General features: G+C 38.5%; 1 protein-coding gene across 1 annotated transcript in view; it reads right to left on the reverse strand.

Annotated features, from left to right (window-relative positions):
- Positions 1 to 23370, reverse strand: part of SMC5 (structural maintenance of chromosomes 5) — a 96063-nt gene that overhangs the window by 3436 nt on the left and 69257 nt on the right. Inside the window, exons 13-22 of the mRNA XM_049770930.1 lie at positions 21374 to 21506; positions 19948 to 20121; positions 19679 to 19848; positions 17260 to 17383; positions 15738 to 15860; positions 9094 to 9219; positions 6584 to 6628; positions 6144 to 6239; positions 5604 to 5708; positions 5160 to 5279 (exon numbers count right to left, since the gene is read on the reverse strand). Of these exons, the coding sequence (XP_049626887.1) occupies positions 5160 to 5279; positions 5604 to 5708; positions 6144 to 6239; positions 6584 to 6628; positions 9094 to 9219; positions 15738 to 15860; positions 17260 to 17383; positions 19679 to 19848; positions 19948 to 20121; positions 21374 to 21506 (1216 nt within the window). The remainder of the gene's footprint in view (positions 1 to 5159; positions 5280 to 5603; positions 5709 to 6143; positions 6240 to 6583; positions 6629 to 9093; positions 9220 to 15737; positions 15861 to 17259; positions 17384 to 19678; positions 19849 to 19947; positions 20122 to 21373; positions 21507 to 23370) is intronic.

Genomic DNA, 23370 nt, shown 5'->3' on the forward strand with positions numbered 1-23370 from the left:
TCCTGGGTCCTCACATGCATGGCAAATGCCCTACTGCTGTGTTATCTCTCTGGCCCCAACCATTCTTATTTTTTTAGGAATTTCAGACATTGAAAATTAAAAAAAAAAATCAATTAAAAAATAATGAAGGTATTGCTTCAAAATACTATTTTTTTTTGTTTTGTTTTGCTTTTTGGATCACATCCGGCGGCACTCAGGGTTACTCCTGGCTCTGCACTCAGAAATCGCTCCTGGCAGGCATGGGGGACCATATGAGATGCTGGGATTTGAACCACCGTTCATCCTAGATCAGCTGCTTGCAAGGCAAACACCCTACCGCTGAGCTATCTCTCCGGCCCCTCATAATACTAATGGTGGTTTTATATGTACCTCATTCCAACACCACACCAAGCACCAATTCCCTCTACCAAGGTCCCCACAGGTCCTCTCTGTTTTCCCTCTCCCACTTTCTTTTTTCTTTTCTTTTCTTTTTTTGGGGGGGTTTTCGGCCACACCCAGTGATGCTCAGGGGTTACTCCTGGCTATGCGCTCAGAAATCGCTCCTGACTTGGGGGACCATATGGGACGCTGGGGAATCAACTGCGGTCCATCCGTAGCTAGTGTGCGCAAGGCACACAGACGCCTTACCGCTTGTGCCACCGCTTCAGCCCCTTGACTCCCTCACTTTTTGTGGACCAAATTTCCGGTTCTGTTTTCTTTAGCCTTTATTGCTGCTACCTTACTGTGATCTTTAAATCCTAGATTGTTTTATATTTATTCCTTTCTTTTCTACAGTAATTTCTCATCATTATTTAAAACAGAATTAAACGAGATTTATAAAAATTACTGTTTTCTTTGAGGTGCAGAAGCTTCTCAGCTTAATATATTTCTATCTGTTAATCTCTGCTTTCACTTGCTTGGAGAGTGCAGTTTCCTCCTTGAAGATGCCTGTAATGTCCTGGAGTGTTTTGCCTATGTGCTGTTCTATATATCTTAAGGTTTTGGGGCTGATGTCGAGGTCTTTAATCCATTTGGATTTTACCTTCGTACATGATGTTAACTGGGGGTCTAAGTTCAATTTTTTGCAAGTGGCTATCCAATTATGCCAACACCACTTGTTGAAGAGGCTTTCCCTGCTCCATTTAGGATTTCCTGCTTCTTTATCAAAAATTAGGTGATTGTATGTCTGGGGAACATTTTCTGAGTATTCAAGCCTATTACACTGATCTGAGGGCCTGTCCTTATTCCAATACCATGCTGTTTTGATAACTATTGCTTTGTAGTACAGTTTAAAGTTGGGGAAAGTAATTCCTCCCATATTCTTTTTCCCAATGATTGCTTTAGCTATTCGAGGGTATTTATTGTTCCAAATGTATTTCAAAAGTGCCTGATCCATTTCTTTGAAGAATGTCATGGGTATCTTTAGAGTGATAGCATTAAATCCACCCACTGAGTGGGAGAAACTATTCATCCAATACCCATCAGATAAGGGGCTAATCTCCAAAATATACAAGGCACTGACAGAACTTTACAAGAAAAAAAACAGCTAATCCCATCAAAAAATGGGGAGAAGAAATGAACAGACACTTTGACAAAGAAGAAATACAAATGGCCAAAAGACACACGAAAAAGTGCTCCACATCACTAATCATCAGGGAGATGCAAATCAAAACAATGATGAGATACCATCTCACACCACAGATAATGGCACACATCACAAAGAATGAGAATAAACAGTGTTGGCGGGGATGTGGAGAGAAAGGAACTCTTATCCACTGCTGGTGGGAATGCCGTCTAGTTCAACCTTTATGATAAGCGATATGGAGATTCCTCCAAAAACTGGAAATCGAGCTCCCATACGATCCAGCTATACCACTCCTAGGAATATACCCTAGGAACACAAAAATACAATACAAAAACCCCTTCCTTACACCTATATTCATTGCAGCACTAGAGTACAGGCGGGGGTCGGGTGGGGAGGAGGGAGACTTGGGACATTGGTGATGGGAATGTTGCACTGGTGATGGGTGGTGTTCTTTACATGACTGAAACCCAAACACAATCATGTATGTAATCAAGGTGTTTAAATAAAAAAATAAAATAAAATAAAATAAATAATTACTATGTCTTTTGTTTATTTTTGGACCATACCCAGCAGCGCTCAGGGGTTACTCCTAGCTTTGTGCTCAGAAACTGCTCCTGGCAGGCTCCAGGGACCATATGGCATGCCGGGAATTGAACCGGGGTCCATCCTGGGTTGGCCGTGCAAGGCAAACTCCCTACCGCTGCTATCTATCACTCGGGTTCAAGAATTTACAATTTAATGATAAATGTTTTTAATTTTCAATTGTTAAGACAAGTTGCTACCTATTTTAGAATTTTTCTTGGATGTATTTTGATAAGAGAAATATTGAGGGGCCACAGCAATGGCACATAGGTAGGGCATTTGCCTTGCATATGGCTGACCCAGGCATACTGCGGTTCGATCTCCCCACAGTCCATATGGTAGCCCAAGCCAGGAGAGATTTCTAAGCGCATAGCCAGGAGTAACCCTTCAGTGTCACCAGGTGTGACCCAAATTTGAAAGAAGGAGGAAAGAAGGAAGGAAGGGAGGAAGGGAGGAAGGGAGGGAGGGAGGGAAAAAGGGAGGGAGGGAGGGGGAGGGAGGAAAAGAGGGAGGAAAAGAGGGAGGGAGAGAGGGAGGGAGGGAGGGAGGGAAGGAGGGAGGGAGGGAGGGAGGCAGTGAAATTAAGAGTACCTTTATATCCTAGGCTTTTTGAAATCAGAGAAAAATCCTCTTATGGAAAGCCATTATCTATTCTAGTTAGTAGTCAATGGAGAATACAATGGATCATGTTATCCCTGGAGAGGGTAGCTATGTATATCATAGCAAAGAGGGTTAAGGATTCCCCGTATATCTTTGGTTCAAGAAGATGTGTAGAGAATAAAATGTATACTTTAAAAACATTCATATTGGACCAGAGAGATAGCAAGGAGGTAGGGCATTTGCCTTGCATGCAGAAGGACAGTGGTTCAAATCCCGGCATCCCATATGCTCCCCTGAGCCTGTCAGGAACAATTTCTGAGCATAGTCAGGAGTAACCCCTGAGTGTTGCTGGGTATGACCCCCCCCCAATTTTATATTACATTATATATAATTAAATACCTAGTACTATCATAATGGGTACTCACTAAATTGGGTGGGGAAAGGCACTGTTTTGGGGCCAGAGCTCAAGGTAAATTTATATTTGGCTGTGTACTCACAATGGTGCTAAAGGGAAAAATGTGGAGTGCCAAGAATTGAGCCTAGCTCAGTCATATGCTGTATTATCTGATTAGCCACTGCCACCCCAACCCCCCTTCTAGCTTTATGTCATTGAAGGATCTGGTTAAAAGGTTTGTTCTAGAACTAGGATTGAGAAATTCAGAATACAATCATTCCGAGAAGTACAACAAGAGGAGGTAAGAAATGCCAATTTTCAGGGCTGGAGTGACAGTACAGTAGTTAGGGAGTTTGCCTTGCTTAAGTAAGATATGGGTTTGATCTACGGCATTCCATTTGGTCCTCTGAGCACTGCCAGAAGTAATTCCTGAGGGTGAAGTTAGGAGTAACTCCAGAGCATTGCTGGACATGTTTCCCCTCCCACCTATCCCCCCCAAAAAAGGGCAAGACAAGTGATTGGCACATTTCTTGAAATGTCAGTATACTACAAATTAGTTTTAGTTCCAGCATGGCCAAACACCTAAATAGATAATAATTACTTGGGGGAGAGGTATGCTAATATCTTACTCAAACTTAAAATTAAAATGATGTTCACTATCCCATGACTCACACTAAGCAGATGGAGTTCTGGGGCAAAGCTCAAAGGAGAAGAGATACATCTATCAAACTTTGTGCTGTTATATAGCATATATGCAACATTGCACCCATCTCTTATTTTATTTTTTTTTACAAATCAATAGAGTGGAGCAGGAGTGATGATAGTAGAGTGGGTAGGGTGTTTTTCTTGCACACAGCCAATCTGAGTTCAATCCCTAGCAACCCCATATAATACTGAGCCTGAGGAGAGATCTTAGTGCAAAATCAGGAGTAAGTCCCAAGAATTGACAGGTGGGACCCCTAAATAAAAACCAACAATATAGAAAAACTGCATCTACACAATTAAAACACCAAAATAAGCTCATTCTGTCATCAAGTATATTAACCCTTTATTGCCCTTCTTACTCGCATTTCCTACTTGTTTTCAAGCTAAGCACAGTTATTCTTTTACTTGCATATGTGTATGATGGCAGTGATCACACTCCGCATGAGAGACAAATACTCTGAACACTGAGTTCTGTCTTGAGCTGCTTTTTGTGGAGATGGTTGGGGCATGATGGATCTCAGGGGATGCCCCTGAAAGTGCTAGGACGTTTTTGTTTTTTTTGTTTTTTTTTTTTTGGGTTTTTGGGCCACACCCGGCGGTGCCCAGGGGTTACTCCTGGCTGTCTGCTCAGAAATAGCTCCTGGCAGGCACGGGGGACCATATGGGACACCGGGATTCGAACCAACCACCTTTGGTCCTGGATTGGCTGCTTGCAATGGGCATTTTATTTTTACCGCAAACTGCAAAGCATATATTTAGAGATCAAGAAATTAGTAGTGAATTTCAAACTATTTTCATTCTTACAAACTTCTTTCCTAAATTCTTGATCAAAAAGAAATCACTGGGACTGGATAGTACTATTATCATTGACAGTACTGCGGGAGGGCATGTGCCTTACCTGTGGCTGACCCAGGTATTCCATATGGTCCCCCACCCAGGCAGGAGTAACCCGAGTGCTACTGGGCATGGCCCAAAAGCAAAAAGAAAAAAGAAATCGCTGATATTATGTTAAGTATGCTAACTTCTTAATAATTACCTTTGCATGGACTATGGTGGATTTATAAAGTGATAAATTTTCTCATCAGAGCTGGGTAACCATTTTTCCGACAAGATATAGAGAGCTAGTAGGATATTAGCCACTAATGTAAAATATAACCAGAAGACAACCCAATGGAATCCTATAGGTGGTCTTTTCTTCTTTCGAACCATTTTTAGTAAGTGAAAATTTCACAAGTAAAACTTTATAGAGTAGATAAAAATTCTTAGCACAAAATTACAATTACTTGCTAGGAAACATTTCCAATGCAATCTTACCTCGTTTTCTGTATGGAGATCAACTTCACCAGCACACTGCATGGAGCTAAAAAAATTGCTGAATTTTTCATTAATTTTTTCTACCAGCTCTTTCAGAGGATTAAGCCATCTTTCTTTTACCTGAAATCAAAAGAGGTAGAAAAAAGTACTCAAAAGAGCAATTATATTTAGATATAAAATTATACATGAAGTAAATTTAATAGTAGTAACCAATCTGGACATAAATAAATGTTGCATTTTTAGAAGTTTTATTTTGTTTGTGAGCCACACTTGGTGATCTCAGGACTTACTCCTTGCTCTCCTTGGTTGGCCATGTGCAAGCCAAGCCCACTACCCACTATGCTATTGCTTTGGCCCCAAGAAGTATATTTCATTTTGTATCATGCAACTTTTCCCACGATTGACTGAAACCATATGGCAAAAAGAAATATACTGAAGAATTACCTGTGAAATATTCTCTCTATATTGATCTAGTTCAACCCTCTTTATCTTGAGCTCCTCAGTTAACTGCTCTATTTCTTCTTCTCTTTTTGTGTATTCCTCAACAACCTGGCAGAAAAAATATTTATTTATAATAAATTTACTAAAGCATAACATTCTGGGAAATTTTGTATGAGTTTGGAACATTAGCTAAAAATGCCAACTGAGCTGTATTATCTTTATGCAATTAATTATATTCTTATGCCGAATCTGCCATTTTTTTATCCTAGAAAAAATAGACACTGCAGTATTTCAGGTTAGCCCAACTATTCTTTTTATAAAGACAAGGCACAGAACTCTGTGTTCCTTAGGAAGAATCTATTTAAAATTCTAATAGATTCAGAATCTGGCATTTAAAGCACATTGTTCCTGCTGTCTAGCTTATTATTACCAAGAGCGCTAGTACAGAGTGGGAGGCAAGTACTGGAGGGAACTCTGTGTGCATGTGTGCGCGCGTATGTGAGGGTGGTGGTGAATGCAGCAGGCAACAAGGAAAAAGCATACTGTAGGATTCAGTCCAGTGAAGCAAGATGCTCTTGATCTTTCTTCAGTTAATAAAGCATCAATTTCATCCAATGTGTTTGGAAGATCTTGAAAAGCCTAAAAGAGAAAAAAAAAAAAAAGGTCCATCATTAGAGATAGTATATAAAGCCGTTTAATTCAAATAATTCAAAAAGAAAGGTTAATCTGCTAAATATCTACTACGTGTTGAACAGCATGCTAGCACATAAGGAATCAAATTCTTATTGATGTCGAGTATTAAATAAGCAGTCACATCATATAGATTTTGGATTTTAGAGAAAAAAGTATCAGTTCATGCTATAGGAGCTACAGGAGAGAATTTATAGGGCTAGAATTCATCTCCAGGACTTAAAAGCGAATGTCTAGGGAAAAGCAAGGCAGAAGTGAGAGAAGAGCTCAGAGAAAGAATGAGCACTGCATACCATGGGGGGTGTGGAGTTGTGTCCATTTAGGATGGTGGGTACTTGCTGAATTGGTAGAATGGGTCCAGAATATGTGGGGCATTGAAAGAGAGCAAGAAGTTAGAACTTTATACTGTACTTATGAAGAACTACAAAACCATCCTGATTCCCATCAATTTGTAGATTTTCAAATCATACTACCTATGAGTCTACCTTCATAGAGACAGATACTTAGAACAGATACCAATCTCTAAAGAAATGTGATCAATACATTATTTTGCTTTACAGTCTGCAAAGTTCATATGAATATAATATAGTACAGTACAAAATAAATGTTGAAACGACAATATCTTATTTTATTTTAGTGCTCTGGATCTTTAGATTTACAGTATGTAAATCTTGCTGACTTTGAACTCATGTACACAATACTTGCCTGTTAGCACCTGATTCTTTAATGGGCCTCTCAAACCTAACATGGCCAAACAGAAATCTTAATTTTACCTAATTTCTCTCCTTTGTGCATATTTTTTTCTCTTTCAATTGTCTTCATTTTAGCAAATAGCAAAATTTAGGGGTTTTCTCTTTTATCCTTCCCTCTAAGTGTATTATAGAGTTCTACTGGTTCCATTAGATAACTCAAATTAATCTGTCAAGTCTCCCATTCTAATCCATATCATTATAATCTCTCTCCTGGTCAAAGTCATAATCTTCTATGGGGGCTAGAGAGATACTACAGCAGATAAGGTGCTTGCCTTGCATGCAGCCGACCTAGGTCTGAAGCCCTGCATCCCACATGGTCATCGTGCACTGCCAGGAGTAATTACTGAGTCAGGAGTAACCCCTGAACATTGTTGGGTATGACCCCAAAACAAAACAAAAGCAATAATCTTCTAGATGCTCTCCATGTTTTCATTCTTGTATCCCTACTTAAATTCCACACAGTAGTTAAGTGCTCTTTTAGAAAGTGGAGTCAGAAACATCAGTCCTTCGATTAAAATCCTCCAGAGTACTCTGCATTTTAGAAAGAATACAATCCAAATTTCTTTTATGTCTATAGGACCCGATTTCTACCCAGATTATAATTTTCTTCTATGCACAGTTTATCTATATATCTTCTTATAGGAGCCTTGCTGATCAACTTCCCGTCTCTGTCACTCTATCCTCTACTTTAATTTTCTTCTTGGTACCTCTTGCTAAGTGACATTAGCTATTTACTTCTTCGTGTTTTTTTTTTTTTTTTTAGTCTGTGCCACCCACCCTTCAGATTAGAGTTTAAATTTCAGTAAAGAAGTATATTCAGGGGCTGAAGTGGTAACACAGCAGGTAGGGCGTTTGCCTTGCATGAGGCTGACTCAGGTTCTATCCCTGACATCCCATCTGGTTCCCTGAGCCTCCAGGAATAATTTCTGAGCACCACCAGGTATTGCCCCAAAACCAAAACCAAAACCAAAACAAACAGTGTATTCAGTTTGTAAATGCCTTATATATAACAGGTAACACATTGTTATTAATGACTATATGAATTTTTTCATATAAAGAACAAAATTATACTTTCTGGAATAAAAAAGAAAACTCAGATGTTTTAATAGTCTGAAAAAGCTGCCCTTGATCTCTTTGTAATTATCTATTGAATTCTGATTATGCACCTTGAGAGTTAGATTTGTGTTTTCTATGTCTGAAATGGAGTAAGCTCTTTGAGAATTTGAAAATCATAATCCAAATTAAGTTTCTTTTCTAGACATGTTGTTAGGTAGATTATTTCATTATTGAAATAGGAAAAAATTTAAATTAAGCTTCAAGCCAATATCAGATATTTAAAAATTCATTTTCTCATTCTAACATTAAATTTTAGTCAGTAATTTAATGATGTTAGAAAGTTAAATTTTACACTGACTTCTGAGAGAACAAGAAGCTAAGTAAGGTAATTATTCCCACTTGTTAGATAAAGGTTAGGGCCACAACTACATAATTCATGGTGGAACTTGGACTAAGAGGCAGCATCTCCTCATTTTACCTACAGTGATATGTCAGTATATAAACTATAATGGAAAGGACTACCCCCCCCACAAACAAACAGAATTACCTTAAAAATTCGACTCCCAAGGAACCAAAAAATAACAATTTCCAAGAAGATTATTTTTACTGCCTCCCTTTCTTTTTCTAGACATCATCTCTATTTACTGTTTCTTATCTATCAATTACTGATACTGTGTTTCCATGAAAAGCTACACCCCATCACCCAACCCTAACTCTTAAAAGTAGAGTAAGAAACGCTACTCTTTTTGTAAGAATGGTACCAAAAATTTTGCAATATTTTAATAATTTCAGATTAATAAGACTAACTTAGTTCCTAAATCTGAACACAGTATAAAAATTCTGTGAGAAAATTACTTGCCATACAAACTGTTTCAAAAATGGAGAAAAAGTCATGTTTTGTGGGGCATATTTTATGGCCTATTCAAGGGTGTAATGAAACTTCTGGTTCAAAAATTTTAAATATATTAACAGCATCATATATTTTTTATACTTACTGTCTGATATTCTTGAGGAACAGTCTGTTCTGCACCCAGGTTACATACTTGCCTAGCTCTCTTCATAAGTTCTTTGCACTTTTGTAATAATGCCAGTCTATTTTCATCCAATTCAATGAAATGTTGCTATAAATAAGAAGTATTTTATTGGTAAGCTATAGTGAAATCAGAGGAATTTTTATTAAACAAATACACTGATTTATTAAATTGCATTGATAAGCAATTAATCTGAAAACACTCCCAAGTCAATAGTTTGTAAATAAAGGTTTACATTTGAGTCCACACCTTAAAATATATACATGACATAAACTTTTCTAATCTATGAGCTCTGAAATCTAAATTTTAATGATATTTATATAAAACTTAAGCTTAACTTAGCTTTATAGGATCATACTCCAGTAAAATTTCTGAAATGCACATCATATTAGAAAACTCAGTACCCAAATGTAAGTGGAGCTTTTGAATTGTGTAATAGTTTTTCAAGTGTTTTCCACATCATTATCACTTATTCATGGACTCATTCATCCTTTTATCAAATAATTACTGGGAACCACAGCCAGTATCTTATTACACATTTATTACAGACAGGCAAGTAAAAGAGAAAAAACTTCCAAGTCATTATAAAGGAAATAGCTAATATTTTCTGAAAGCTTGTGTTAGATCTCTTATATACATAATACCCCATTTCTCACAGTAACACTGTACAGTAATATCTTTAGTTTGCACATTAAAAGCTCATAAGCTGGGGCCGGAGAGACAGCACAGCGGTGTTTGCCTTGCAAGCAGCCGATCCAGGACCTAAAGAGGTTGGTTCGAAAACCGGTGTCCCATATGGTCCCCTGTGCCTGCCAGAAGCTAATTCTAAGCAGATAACCAGGAGTAACCCCTGAGCAATGCTGGGTGTGGCCCAAAACAAACAACAACAACAACAACAAAACAAACAACAAAAGAAAACAAAAGCTCATAAGCTGAGTTGTATGATCACAGTTGGAGAATTCACAGCCATGCATACCCTACAGAACTCATGATCCTTTCATTACAGCAGTGTTCTTAATGGGAGCAACTGGAAAGGTGTGTGTAGGACACCAGGATACAAGTAAGTCAAAGTGGTTACAGATATTATGACAAGTAAACAGTCTTAAAGGACAAGAAATTACAACAACTGAAGGATAGATGATATCAAATAAAAAGGCCTGGATACTTCAAAGGTCTGCTTATTTAGAAAACTACAAATTTAACCTAATTTAATCTAATCTCGTGAGAGAAAAAGAATGTAAAGTATCAAAGTGCATGATGGGCAAGAGCTAGCTAGTAAAATTTTCATGTATAGTGAGGAGGGTACTAATACCTTCTGCAGATCAAATATTACAACCACTATCTTACATTTCCCTTAATCTTTATTAGGAGCTTAAATAATACTATTCTTTTCAAATGTGGCTCAGAGATTTTAAGAAATATGCTTGAAGTGAGCAGAATCTTTTTTTTTTTTGTTTTGTTTTTTTGTTTTTTTGGGGGCCACATCCGTGACGCTCAGGTGTTACTCCTGGCTATGCGCTCAGAAGTCGCTCCTGGCTTGGAGGACCATATGGGACACTGGGGGGATCGAACCGCGGTCCATCCAAGGCTAGCACAGGCAAGGCAGGCACCTTACCTCTAGCGCCACCGCCCGGCCCCAGTGAGCAGAATCTTTAAAAATTCTAGTTTGCCTTTTCTACTGAATCTCAAACTTTGGGATGCTAAAAGGTCCCTGCGAGGAAGGGGCAGGGTGAAGACTCGATGGAACTGAAGTCTCAGCTATAGGTCAGAACAACACATTACAGTTACCTGCATAGACAGAGTGTATCCTGAAAATAACAAGAGCTGGGACTTTCTATCAACAAGGCTCTCAGATGACTTTTAGTATAAAGGAAGATCTCCTAAGTCCTTCTCAGAAGCATGGGCATCCCTCCTGGCAATTCTCAGCCAGCTAGTCTGCTGGGGGCCTTCAAAGCTGCATGTGACAATGTTTGAGCAGCACAGAGTGCCAGGGATTATGCTGGGTTGGATACACGCAAGAATGTGCTCAACCCAACATCCATCCCTCTGACCCCTCTCACATAATTTTTACACACACAAGTTTGATGGCAAAGAAAGTTAAGACAATAGGCATAGATAGTGAATTAAAGAGAAATATCCAAGGAAGTATTTACATTAATTACTCAGTGCTATGGTTTTCTTCAGTGAATTTTCAATACTACTGAGTCTTTATCCCACCTCCTCCCCCTCAGAAAGATGAAATGTAATAAAGCCTCTTCATCTCATTCTCTAGACAGCTAGACCAAAATAACCATTCAAATCTTCTGTTTTCTTTTCCCTTAGATCAGGGGTCTCAAACTCGCGGCCCACGGGCTGTTTGCGGCCCCTCAGTACAACATTTTGTGGCCCTGCCCTAGAGGAATCTTTTTTTGTTTTGTTTTGTTTTAGTTGTTTGGGTCACACCCCACAATGTTCAAGGCTTACTACTGACTTTGCCTCCTGCGGCCCCCAGGTAAATTGAGTTTTTGAGACCCCTGCCTTAGATATTTTTAAAGAAACAGCATTTGAGGTGCTGGGCACAAAAGGCAAAACCTTAGACAATAGTTTCCTTTTATCTGGTGGCTTATGTATTAAGAAAAATAGAGAAGATCATCTCTACATACGTATCTACGGACATATCTTTTTTGTTGTTGTTGTTTGTTTTTTGGGCCACACCCAGTGACACTCAGGGGTTACTCCTGGCTATGTGCTCAGAAATCTCTCCTGGCTTGGGGGACCATATGGGATGCCAAGGGATCGACTGTGGTCCGTCCTAGGCTACCAAGGGCAAGGCAGACGCCTTACCCCTTGTGCCACAGCTTTGGCCCCTAAACATATCTTTTTTTTTTTTTTTGGTTTTTGGTTTTTGGTTTTTGGGCCACACCTGGTGACGCTCAGGGGTTACTCCTGGCTATGCGCTCAGAAGTCGCTCCTGGCTTGGGGGACCATATGGGACGCCGGGGGATCGAACCGCGGTCCGTCCTAGGCTAGCGCAGGCAAGGCAGCCACCTTACCTCTTGCGCCACCACCCGGCCCCCTAAACATATCTTTTTTTTTTTTTTTTTTGGTTTTTGGGCCACACCCGGTGACGCTCAGGGGTTACTCCTGGCTATGCGCTCAGAAGTTGCTCCTGGCTTCTTGGGGGACCATATGGGACGCCGGGGGATCGAACCGTGGTCCGTCCTAGGCTAGCGCAGGCAAGGCAGGCACCTTACCTCCAGCGCCACCGCCCGGCCCCTAAACATATCTTTTTAATCGAACATTTTTCCCTCAATCTATCACTCTTTTATCACTTAATAAATTTTTTATTTTGAAGGACATAGAGAATATAAAATTATTTACATAGTTTAATGTCAAGCTAGACTGGGGTATATTTGTTTCAAGTCTAAGTTCTTTTCTTTTCTTTTTCTTTTTTCTTTTGAGTCACACCCAGCAGCACTCAGGAGTTACTCCTGGCTCTATGCTCAGAATCGCTCCTGGCAGGTTCAGGGCACCATATGGGATGCCGGGATTTGAACCACCGACCTTCTGCATGAAAGGCAAATGCCTTAACTCCATGCTCTCTCTCTGGCCCCTCAAATCTAATTTCTAATGTTAATCTAGGACCAAAGGGCCACAGGCAGCATTATATGCAAGAGGCCTGATTCCTTCTATTCCTAGTACCACCAGATTCCCAAGCACTGATGGAAGCAATACCCAGCACTGTGGCCCAAGAAACAAAAAGCAATAAAAGCACAGAGGCTGGAGAAATAGCAGAGTTGAATAGGGTTTTTTCCTTGCACATAACTGATTTGGGTTTTATCCCCAGCATTCCATATGGTCCTCTGAGCCCAGAGCCAAGAGTAAGCCCTAAGCAGTCAAGTATGGTTCAAAAGTTATAATAATAACAATCACAACAGAGTATAGAAATATTTCATCTGTAAGAGGCACAAGAGTCAAGAAAAGAGAAAATTTACAAAATGTCCACATCAATATCTCAGGAAAGATTTTAAAAGAAAACATTGTCTTTTGTATGAAAGTTACTTTTCAGAAAGTTCAACTGTCATGAAAGGTCCACAGAAACGCCTAATATTAAACAAGGAATTTCTTGTCTAAGAGGGCCCTCTAGTGGAAAAAAAAATCAGATTTACAGATTCTATTTAGTAACAGCATGCTGCACCATTAATTCAAGACTTCTATTTAAGAATAACTTAAAGGTTTAAGAAAAATTAAAGACATTACTGTAATAAGGCCCAGAGACAATAGAGTTAAGGGCTGGAAGGACCAGCTCACAATTTGAAGCTCACCACAAAGAGTGATGAACTCTGTTAGGGAAATAACTACACTAACAACTAACATGAGGATGTTAAAGAGTGAGAGAGGTAGAATGTCTATCACAAATACAGTCAGGGGTGGAGGAGAAGGGCCACTGGTGGTGGAAATGTTGCACTGGTGATGGGGGGTGTTCTGTTTATAATTGACACCCAACTATAGACATGTCTGTAATCATGGTGCTTAAATAAAGATTTATTAAAAAAAAAAAAAGAATAACTTAACAGGGCCAGAGCAATAACACAGCAGGTAGGGTGTTTGTTTGCCTAGCATGTGGCCAACCTGGGACCAAGCCTAGTTTGATCCCTGGCATCCCATATGGTCCCCCAAACCTAATAGGAGTGATTTCGAGCACAAAGTCAGAGTAACTCTTCAGTGCTGTTGGGTGTGGCCCCAACATACCTCCACATCCCCCCACACCCCCCACTGTACTCAAATTTTCTTAATAGAAAACTTAAGTCCTGTAATTAGTTCCTCCCTGGCCAAGTTCCTTTCTACTTCCAATAAAACTTTAAATTTCCTAGATAAAACAACCCCCCCAAAAAACAAGAAAAAAAACAAAGGATTTAACAAGAAAATAATAAAAACCATTTTACATCCAGAAAAATTAAACTTGGACAAGGGCATTTGCTTTGCACGCCAGTGACCTAGGTTCAACCCCTGGCAGCTAACCTGGATTCAATCCCCAGTATCCCATATGGTCCCCTGAGCATTGCCAGTATTAACCCCAAACACTGCTGGCTGTACTCCCCCAAATTAAACTAAGTTCTAGGTAATATGAATTTACTGAGTCATAAAACATGTTTTCCTAACCCTGAAATGCATATCTTACAATTATGAAAAAAACATTTACTTATTCTTTTATTCTTTTCTAAATGTCAACTTGCAATTTTAATATCAAATTTTAAATTTAGAAATTTTATTTGTTTTTGGGTCACACCCAGCAGCGCTCAGGGTTTACTTCTGGCTCTGTTCTCAGAAATCACTCCTTGGGGCTGGAGAGATAGCATGGAGGTAAGGCGTTTACCTTTCTTGCAGAAGGTCATCAGTTCGAATCCCGGAGTCCCATATGGTCCTCCGTGCCTGCCAGGAGCAATTTCTGAGTACGGAGCCAGGAAATACCCTGAGCACTGCCGGTGTGACCCAAAAACCACAAAAAAAAAAAAAAAAAATCACTCCTTGCATGGCAGGCAAAGGGGACCATATGAGATGCCGGGATTCAAACCACCGTCTGTCCTGGATTGGCTGCGTGCAAGGCAAACACCCTACCGCTGTGCTATATCTCCGGCCTCGAAATTTTGATATCTTAATTCACAAAGTTACAAGTTGTATTTTAATCTAGTAGTAAACAATATCAAAAGTACATTCATTAAATAATTATTTTCTATTAAATTTCTAGCCAGCTGATTAAAAGTGCAGATGGGATGATTTGGGGAACCGCAATTAGTACCTGGAAGTGGTCATGATGGTCTCATAGGGGTTGGTACCCTTAGTTGTATAGCCAGATAGTAACTCAAGGTATTTAATGAGAGAATAAATTGACCAATAGTGATAAATTAAGACTTCGTTTTATTGTGTAAGTTGTTGATTTTTTAAAAATTAAAAAACAAAAACAAAAACACAACCACACCATTTGGGAGGGGGCACACCAGCTGTGCTGAGGGTTTACTCCTGGCTCTGAGTTCAGAATCATATAGGGTGTCAGGGATCAAACCTCGGCTACATATATGCTGTTCTATTGCGACATAACCAGGCTTTTAGTTTTTATCTTATCCTTCTTGCTCTTATAATCTGAGGGAAGGATTTAGAAGACCATGCATTATGTACTGTGACTATCACTATTAAAGATAATTATTTATTTATTAAAGTACCAATTCTTCTGTAGATTTTAATTAATTTTGTATATTTCTCCCTGCATGCTGTTTCAATATTTATCATCATTTCACAAATAGATATAACAAAAGATTAAACTGCCAAGACAATCTGGCAATTGTAAATGATTTTATGGAATATGGGATGTGCAAGATACAATTAAAGCTACTAGTATATTTTGGTAATTGTAATTACTCTGAATTTTTCTTTTTTGATAATTATTATTGCCTCCCGAATCAAATAACATAAAATTTACAGCAAAGTTCAAATATTGTTTGGTTACTTTTTAGCAGTATGTATTCAATTTGTAAGTTAAAGAATACAGAGCAAACTACACTGCAGAGATCATTTATTTTCAAATTAGTCTGAAGCTAGAACCACAAAGAAATAACAAAAAAATTTTTTACCTCTCGGAGACGTAGTTGTGATGCTGCAGCCATATAATCAGATTCTAGTTTATTCTTCTCAGAGATTACTGTAGTATTTTGTAGTATCAAATCAACTTTTTGTATTTGCAAAGAAGTACAAATCTATGAACAAAAGTCCCATAAGATTTTGTTTTATAAAGAAAAGTATTGCCGGGGCCGGAGAGATAGCACAGCGGCGTTTTTCTTGCAAGCAACCGGTCCAGGACCTAAAGTGGTTGGTTCAAATCCCCACGTCCCATATGGTCCCCTGTGCCTGCCAGGAGCTATTTCTGAGCAGACAGCCAGGAGTGACCCCTGAGCACTGCCGGGTGTGGCCCAAAAACCAAAAAGAAAAAAAAAAAAAAAAAAAAAAGAAAAGAAAAAGAAAAGAAAAATTAAATGCCATTAAAACCTCTTTTCAAATAGTTCTTCTAGTTATTTCTTTTTTTGGTTTTTGGGCCACACCCGTTTGACGCTCAGGGGTTACTACTCCTGGCTATGCACTCAGAAATCGCCCCCGGCTTGGGGGGACCATATGGGACGCTGGGGGATCGAACTGAGGTCCTTCTTTGGCTAGCACTTGCAAAGCAGACACCTTACCTCTAGCACCACCTTCCCGGCCCCCTTCTAGTTATTTCTTTTTTTTTTTTTTGGTTTTTGGGCCACACCCTGTGACGCTCAGGGGTTACTCCTGGCTATGCGCTCAGAAGTTGCTCCTGGCTTCTTGGGGGACCATATGGGACGCCGGGGGATCGAACCGTGGTCCGTCCTAGGCTAGCGCAGGCAAGGCAGGCACCTTACCTCCAGCGCCACCGCCCGGCCCCAATTTCTAATGAAAATTTTCAAAGCTTTCCTGTATATTTAACTAGGTCATGTAGAACAACATTTTTTTTTCTTTCTTTTTTTTTTGGTTTTTGGGTCACACCCGATGGTGCTCAAGGGTTACTCCTGGCTGTCTGCTCAGATATAGCTCCTGGCAGGCACGGGGGACCATATGGGACACCAGGATTCGAACCAACCACCTTTAGTCCTGGATCGGCTGCTTGCAAGGCAAACACCACTGTGCTATCTCTCCGGGCCCAGAACAACATATTTTAATGAGTGATGTGTGTGTATGTGTGTGTGCGGGCACGCTGACGGCACTCAGCTGGCACCACACACAGGTGGCAGCGCTCAGGGGTTACTCCTGGCTCTGCACTCATAACTCACTCCTGGCATGCTTGGGGGACCATATGGGATTCCCGGGATGGAATCCAGATTGAGTCCATCCTGGGTCATCGGTGTTTAAGGCAAACCCCCTACCATTTTGCTATCAACCAATCTACTGACCATTAAAAGAAATGTGAAACAAGCCAACATTACTTTACAAGATAAAAACTTCTTGCCAAGATTTCATTATTTTATCTCCCTGCTATAAAAAAATGACAAAAACTGGGCCAGTGATGTGGCTTAATAGTAAAAGCAAACGTGTCTCACACATGTGAAAACTGGCTCAAGGGAAGCAAATATTTGTAAGTCTTACCTTCATCAGTTGTGTTAATTCAGTAACAAGCTTTGCTTTCTGAACATTTATTTCCTTAATTTTGGTACTTGCTTTTCGTTCTTCCTCTTCAAGATCGCAAGTGTCCTGTTCCATCAGCTTTAAACTATATAATATGAAATCAGAGATAAACAAGAATTGAGTCTAAATCATTATGCCACTAGTTGCTTTATGCTAACTCAAATATATAGACTGCTAGCTTCTAAATTAAACAATCTTTTTAAACAACCAATCAAGATCAAAAGGTATTTAAGATATATTATGTGGCAGCACAGTCTGATTAATGCTTGAGCTATTAGTGTATCTGGAGCCAGAATGTGGAAATGAATCTTCTCTTTGTCATTAATAGGCAGCAGACTTGAACAAGTTACTCTCTGAGCTTTATAAATTTATAAATTGGAAATAATAGTAAATAGGACTGTGACTATTGAAAAAATAAAAAACAGTTAATATTCTAGTGCCTATGCAACTGATAAATATAAGTTGTTACTACTGTGTTTTTTTTTTGTGTTGTTGTTTAGTTTTGTTTTGTTTAGTTTTGGGGTCACACCCAGCAGCGCTCAGGGATCACTCACTCCTAGCTCCACGCTCAGAAATCACTCCTGGCAGGCACGGGAGACCATATGTGATGCCAGAGTTCGAACCACCGTCCTACATGAAAGGCAAACGCCTACCTCCAGGCTAACTCTCCAACCCCTGTTACTACTGTTTTATTATTTAAAAACAGTCCGTCCCCAATGATAATGAGAAAACAATCACTTTCGGCAAGAACCAGGTGCTGAAAGAAGGTGAAACAATAGTCATGATACCTTTTGAATGTATTTCAAACCACAGTGCTTAAAACAGAAAGAGTGACTGCCATAGAGGCAGGCTGGGGGTGATGAGTGTGAGGGATTAGAGGTAATCTGGGTACCCTGATGGTGGGAAGGATGGACGCCTGCACATTGTTTCAATCATGAAAACTCTGTAACTGTGTATCTCATAGTAATTCAAAAATAAAATAAATAAATCAGTCCCTGCCTAAGGAGATTCAATAAATAAGCAAAAACAATGAAAAAAAAAAACAACAAAATCCTTAAAGTTGATGCTTTGCTCTTTAATTTCATGTTAAAATTAATAAAGGCTCAAATTTTAACTAAATTATCACAATAAACACTTGAACAGTGTTAATTAAGTTAACTATGACATTAAGTAATAAGACATATTGGGCACTGAAATTCAAATTCTTTCCATTACATTTGAAAGACTTACATAATTTGGTGAACTATTATTTTTCAAAGGACCAATGCATCTGCATATTCTATAAAATTGTTTATGGGTAAAAATTTCATTTCAGGGGCCAGAGAGATAGCATGGAGGTAAGGCGTTTGCCTTTCATGCAGGAGGTCATTGGTTTGAATCCCGGCATCCCATATGGTCCCCTGTACCTGCCAGGAGCAATTTCTGAGCCTGGAGCCAGGAATAACCCCTGAGCACTACCGGGTGTGACCCAAAAACCACCAAAAAAAAAAAAAAATCATTTCAAATGCAATGGATTTTAATGTAGAGTATACAACTTTATTAATAAATTAAAAATCAGGGGTAATAAATTTTAATAAATCATGCCTTAGAAATTTTGAGATTGTTAAGAAATACAACTATTTGAAGCATTTATAAAAATATTACTTCACTTTTCTTTTTTTAATTTCTGAGCCACACCTGGGCTGTGCTGAGGGATCATTCTTGGCAGGGTTCAGGGGAACCAGAAGGAGTACTGGAGAGAAAACCAGGTTGGTCACAAGCAAAGCAAGGGACTTCCTGCTATCTCTCCAGCCCCCCTAAAATACTAATCCCATTTCTAGTAAAACTGACCCCTGAACAATGTATGGTCTAAGAGCTTTGGCACTGCCCCCTTCACTCCCTAAACAACCGTAAATTTGTATTGATTTTGACTCTTCTTGAAACTTAACTACAATTTCAATATTGACTTCAAAAACCTTACTGATAATTAGGTAATTGTTAAAATTTGATAGTATATGCATATAATATATAGAGTATAAAGCATAAATTATAGTATATAGACATACAATCTTCTTACAATAGAGGAAAAATGTTAAGATAAAAAGAGAAAATACTCTTAAGAGTACTGTACTGTATTTACAAGTCAATTTTATGTCTGCTTAAAAGGAAATCTTTTTAAGTGGACCCAAGCTGCTCAAATTTATGTTGTTAAAGGGTCAAGTATATATACATAATATCTTCATGAGATCATATTTTTCTTCCAAAGTTTCAACCAAGGTATCACATAACACAATAAATAGTTATTCACAGAAAAATAAATGAAAAACCTGACTTCATCTAAAGAGATACAGTGTCACTCTTCTTGCTAATCTATTTGTTTGATAAAAGGGCTGAAAGTTACCTTCCCAGTTTGGAACTAATCTTTTGTTCCAACTGTCTTTTTTTGGTTTTCCTCTCAAGAAGTTCCTTCTTTTTTTGTCTAAGCTCATTGTCTTTGTATTCAAGTTGTTTGTTTGTGTCCCGTAAGGCACTCAGTGCTGATTCCACTGCTTGCGATTTTCTATTAATTTCCTATTGAATATTAAGGATTATTATTTTAAAAATAATTCCAGTTAAAATATTACAAATTGGATTCTTTTGTCCTTCTAATATTCAAAAGTAACCACCAACCTTTAGCTGTTCTTCTAAGTGTCTTCTCTGTTCAAGATCCACAGTAACTGTGAGGAACTGGGCTACTTTTAGGGATGTGTTACTGGAGATAACTTTGTTTGAATAAAAAGAAGTTTTCACTACATACTTTTCTTCTGCAGTATAAATTTGCTTTAATCGGGTTTCTTGTATCACCTTCAATTGTAAAACAAGTATTAGTATCACATCTATTTACATGTTTAAAGAGACAAAGGAGTTAAAAATAAATATATCAAAAGTATTTTAAAACCAAAAAGAGGTGTTGGAGCGGTGGCACAAGCCGAGGGCATTTCATTTGCCTTGCATGCGTTAACCTAGGACAGACCACAGTTCAATCTCCTGGCATCGAATATAGTCCCCCACAAGCCAGGAGCGACTTCTGAGTGTATAGCCAGGAGTAACCCCAGAGTGTCACAGGGTGTGGCCCCCCAAAAAGAAACAAATGGCTAGAGAATAATAAATAAAATATAAACTATGTATAGAGCATAAAAAAATCTGTGTTAGAAGAGATTTCTTCTGTTACTGCCTGTGATAAAAGCAACAAGTTCTGAGTTGTGAACATTACAGAAAAATCCAAAAACCATCAAGAGAACACAAGAATATGAAATCTTAAAAAAAAAAAATGAAATCTTCCTGAAAGCTAGAAAACGAGATACTATAAAGGGTAACCACATATGATAATCTGAAGTAGGAATATGAGATTATTTTAAGATTAATCTAAATGAGTACAACATTAATATAATGTGTGCTATGCCAGGTAGAATGAGAAGCGCATCAGGTTTAAATTTTCAAGGTTTAACTTTATTCAGTTACCCTACTGATGTTACTCAATTATTCTAGGTATCTTCTCTATCATTTTTACTCCTAAATGTTACTGAAAGTTTTAAACAGGGCTAGGAAGATAGCGCACAATGCTGGGTAGCATGTTCTACACACAAAAAGTCCCAAATGTGTTTCCCTACACTGCCAGTTCCCCAGATGAATCTGATAGTCCCAGAAAAGAACATCACTGGCCCAAGTATTAAGCCATCATGTGTGGTGGACTAAGTATTACTATAAGTGATTCTCAGGCCTTATGAGCACTGCAGAAGTACCCTTTGCCCACATCCTAACCAAACAGAAGGAAAAGCTTAAGACAAAAAAGACAATTTTGTATGGGGGTGAAATCTGCAGAAAGATACACTTCCTTAATTTTGCAAACCTTTTTTTTTTGGTTTTTGGGTGACACTCGGCAGCACTCAGGGGTTACTCCTGGCTCTATGCTCAGAAATTGCTCCTGGTAGGCTCAGGGGACCATATGGGATGCAGGATTCAAACCACCGTCCTTCTGCATGCAAAGTAAATGCCTTACCTTCATGCTATCTCTTCGGCCCCAAACCTCTATTTTTGATATCACCGCAGTACTTACCCGTTCAATTCTCTCCCTGGTTCTTTCAGTTCCTACAGGAACTTCATGAATATGATATTGGCAGCAAAGGAAACTCATGACAGGATCAGGTGCATCAAATAATTCACGCAAATAGGAGAAAAATCCATATGGTCTGAAAGGAAACATGCCTATTAGATGTTCCTTCTTAAAATGTCATCTTACAAAATCAAATGATCAATAAACAAAAATATAAACTATGTTAACCAAAATATGCACCTTTTTCTTATTTTAAAACCACCTATAAAAGAATATTGACACTTTTTCCTGTCAGAAGCTTAATATCAGTATATTTCAGATGATAAAAGATTAATCCATGTCCTCACTTGAACATGTAAATTGACTGCTTGTCTCTGCTTCTTTGCTGCCCACATTACCTCTTGAACTCATTTGCTTTTTATCTCCCCTCACATCTTTCTAGTTAAGTTTCAATAAAAACTATGTTGCTTCACTAAAAAATTTTTGTTGTTGTTTTTTCACTAAAAAACTTAAAAAAAATCTGTATTTTGTTCTTTCCACTGCTTTTACATTTGGAACATTTACTTAAGAATTAATTTAAGAAATTAAGACATTTAAGATAGAATTAAGCTATTTACTTATAGTTATTTTACAGTTCATTTATGTTCCTAGCATGCGATCTATTTATTCTGGAGTACATAAATTGTGGTGGAGAATCTGACTTTCTGAGGGATGCAGGGTCCTGAGTATAGACTGAGTTTTCCTAATTTGAATAAGCAAAAAGTAATAGAAATATACATGATAAATAGTTTAGTTCCCAAAGCCTTAAAGGACTGAACTAAATACTAAGAGTGCAGGCCACGTGGCAGACCCGCAAGAGCAGCCCCAACAACGAGGATTACAGCCTACCATCTACACAGTTCAAAAGCCAAGTAGATCAAAGCTTAATCTCTCACCCACATAAACTCCTGAGACCACCACGGCAGTGAGTAGGACTGACAGTGACAGTGAGAAAAGCACTGTGAGACCACAAGAAACCATGGTCAAGTAGAGCAAAACTCCACTATGCCTTGTGGGTGAGGACTGCAATCCTGCAGACTCAATAAGTACTATTCCCTTATAAAACTTCTTTGAAATGGAATCCAGAGTGGAAATGCTTGGGATGTTCAACTAGCTCAAACAAAAAATGAAAAGGACTGCCAATAAAACACAGAAAGACATGAGAGCATAAATGAGAAAATACAAACAGAAATTACAGAACTGAAAAACTCGATAACCAAAATGAAAAAATTCATTGAGTGTCTCAACAGCAAATAGCTGCTCATGACAGGATCAATGAGCTTGAATGAAGTACACAAAACCTTCAGACAATAACAGAAGATGGAAAAAGATCCTAAAAATAAATGAACAGAAGATGAAGGAAAATCATCAAAATAAACAGACTGACAACAATAAAACTTTGGGATAAATTCAACAGAAACAATATAAGAACCACTGAGATACCAGAGAGCCAAGTAGTAAACCCTATAAAGAAGCAGCAGTAAAAGACATCATTGCTGAGAAGTTCCCAGAGTTGAAGAGTGCATGCACTAATATCTTGGATGCTCAAAGAATACCAGCTAAAAGAACCTCCCCCCCCCCCCAAAAAAAAACCCAAGGCATATACTAGTTACAATGATGAAAACCAGAGGTAGAATGCTGAAAGCAGCCAAATCAAAAAGGAATAATACATATTAAAGAGCATCCTTAAGAATTATAGCAAATTTATCTGCTATAAAGCAACATTCCAGGCCAAAGGCAGTATTGTGTATAGTGAAAAAACTCAGTGAATGAATGCTTCACCAAGAACACTTGACACAGCTAGACTTTTATTCAGGTTTGAAGGAAGGATACACAGCTTCACAGATAAACAACAGCACAAAAATTTTAAAGACTCAAAATGTCTATAGAAGAACTTAAGGAGTACATTTTAGCAAGACAATCTGAACTTCTACAAAATATGGCATATAATTTCATGAAAA

The sequence above is a fragment of the Suncus etruscus genome, chromosome 3 (assembly GCF_024139225.1).
Source record: "Suncus etruscus isolate mSunEtr1 chromosome 3, mSunEtr1.pri.cur, whole genome shotgun sequence".
Lineage (NCBI taxonomy): Eukaryota > Metazoa > Chordata > Mammalia > Eulipotyphla > Soricidae > Suncus > Suncus etruscus.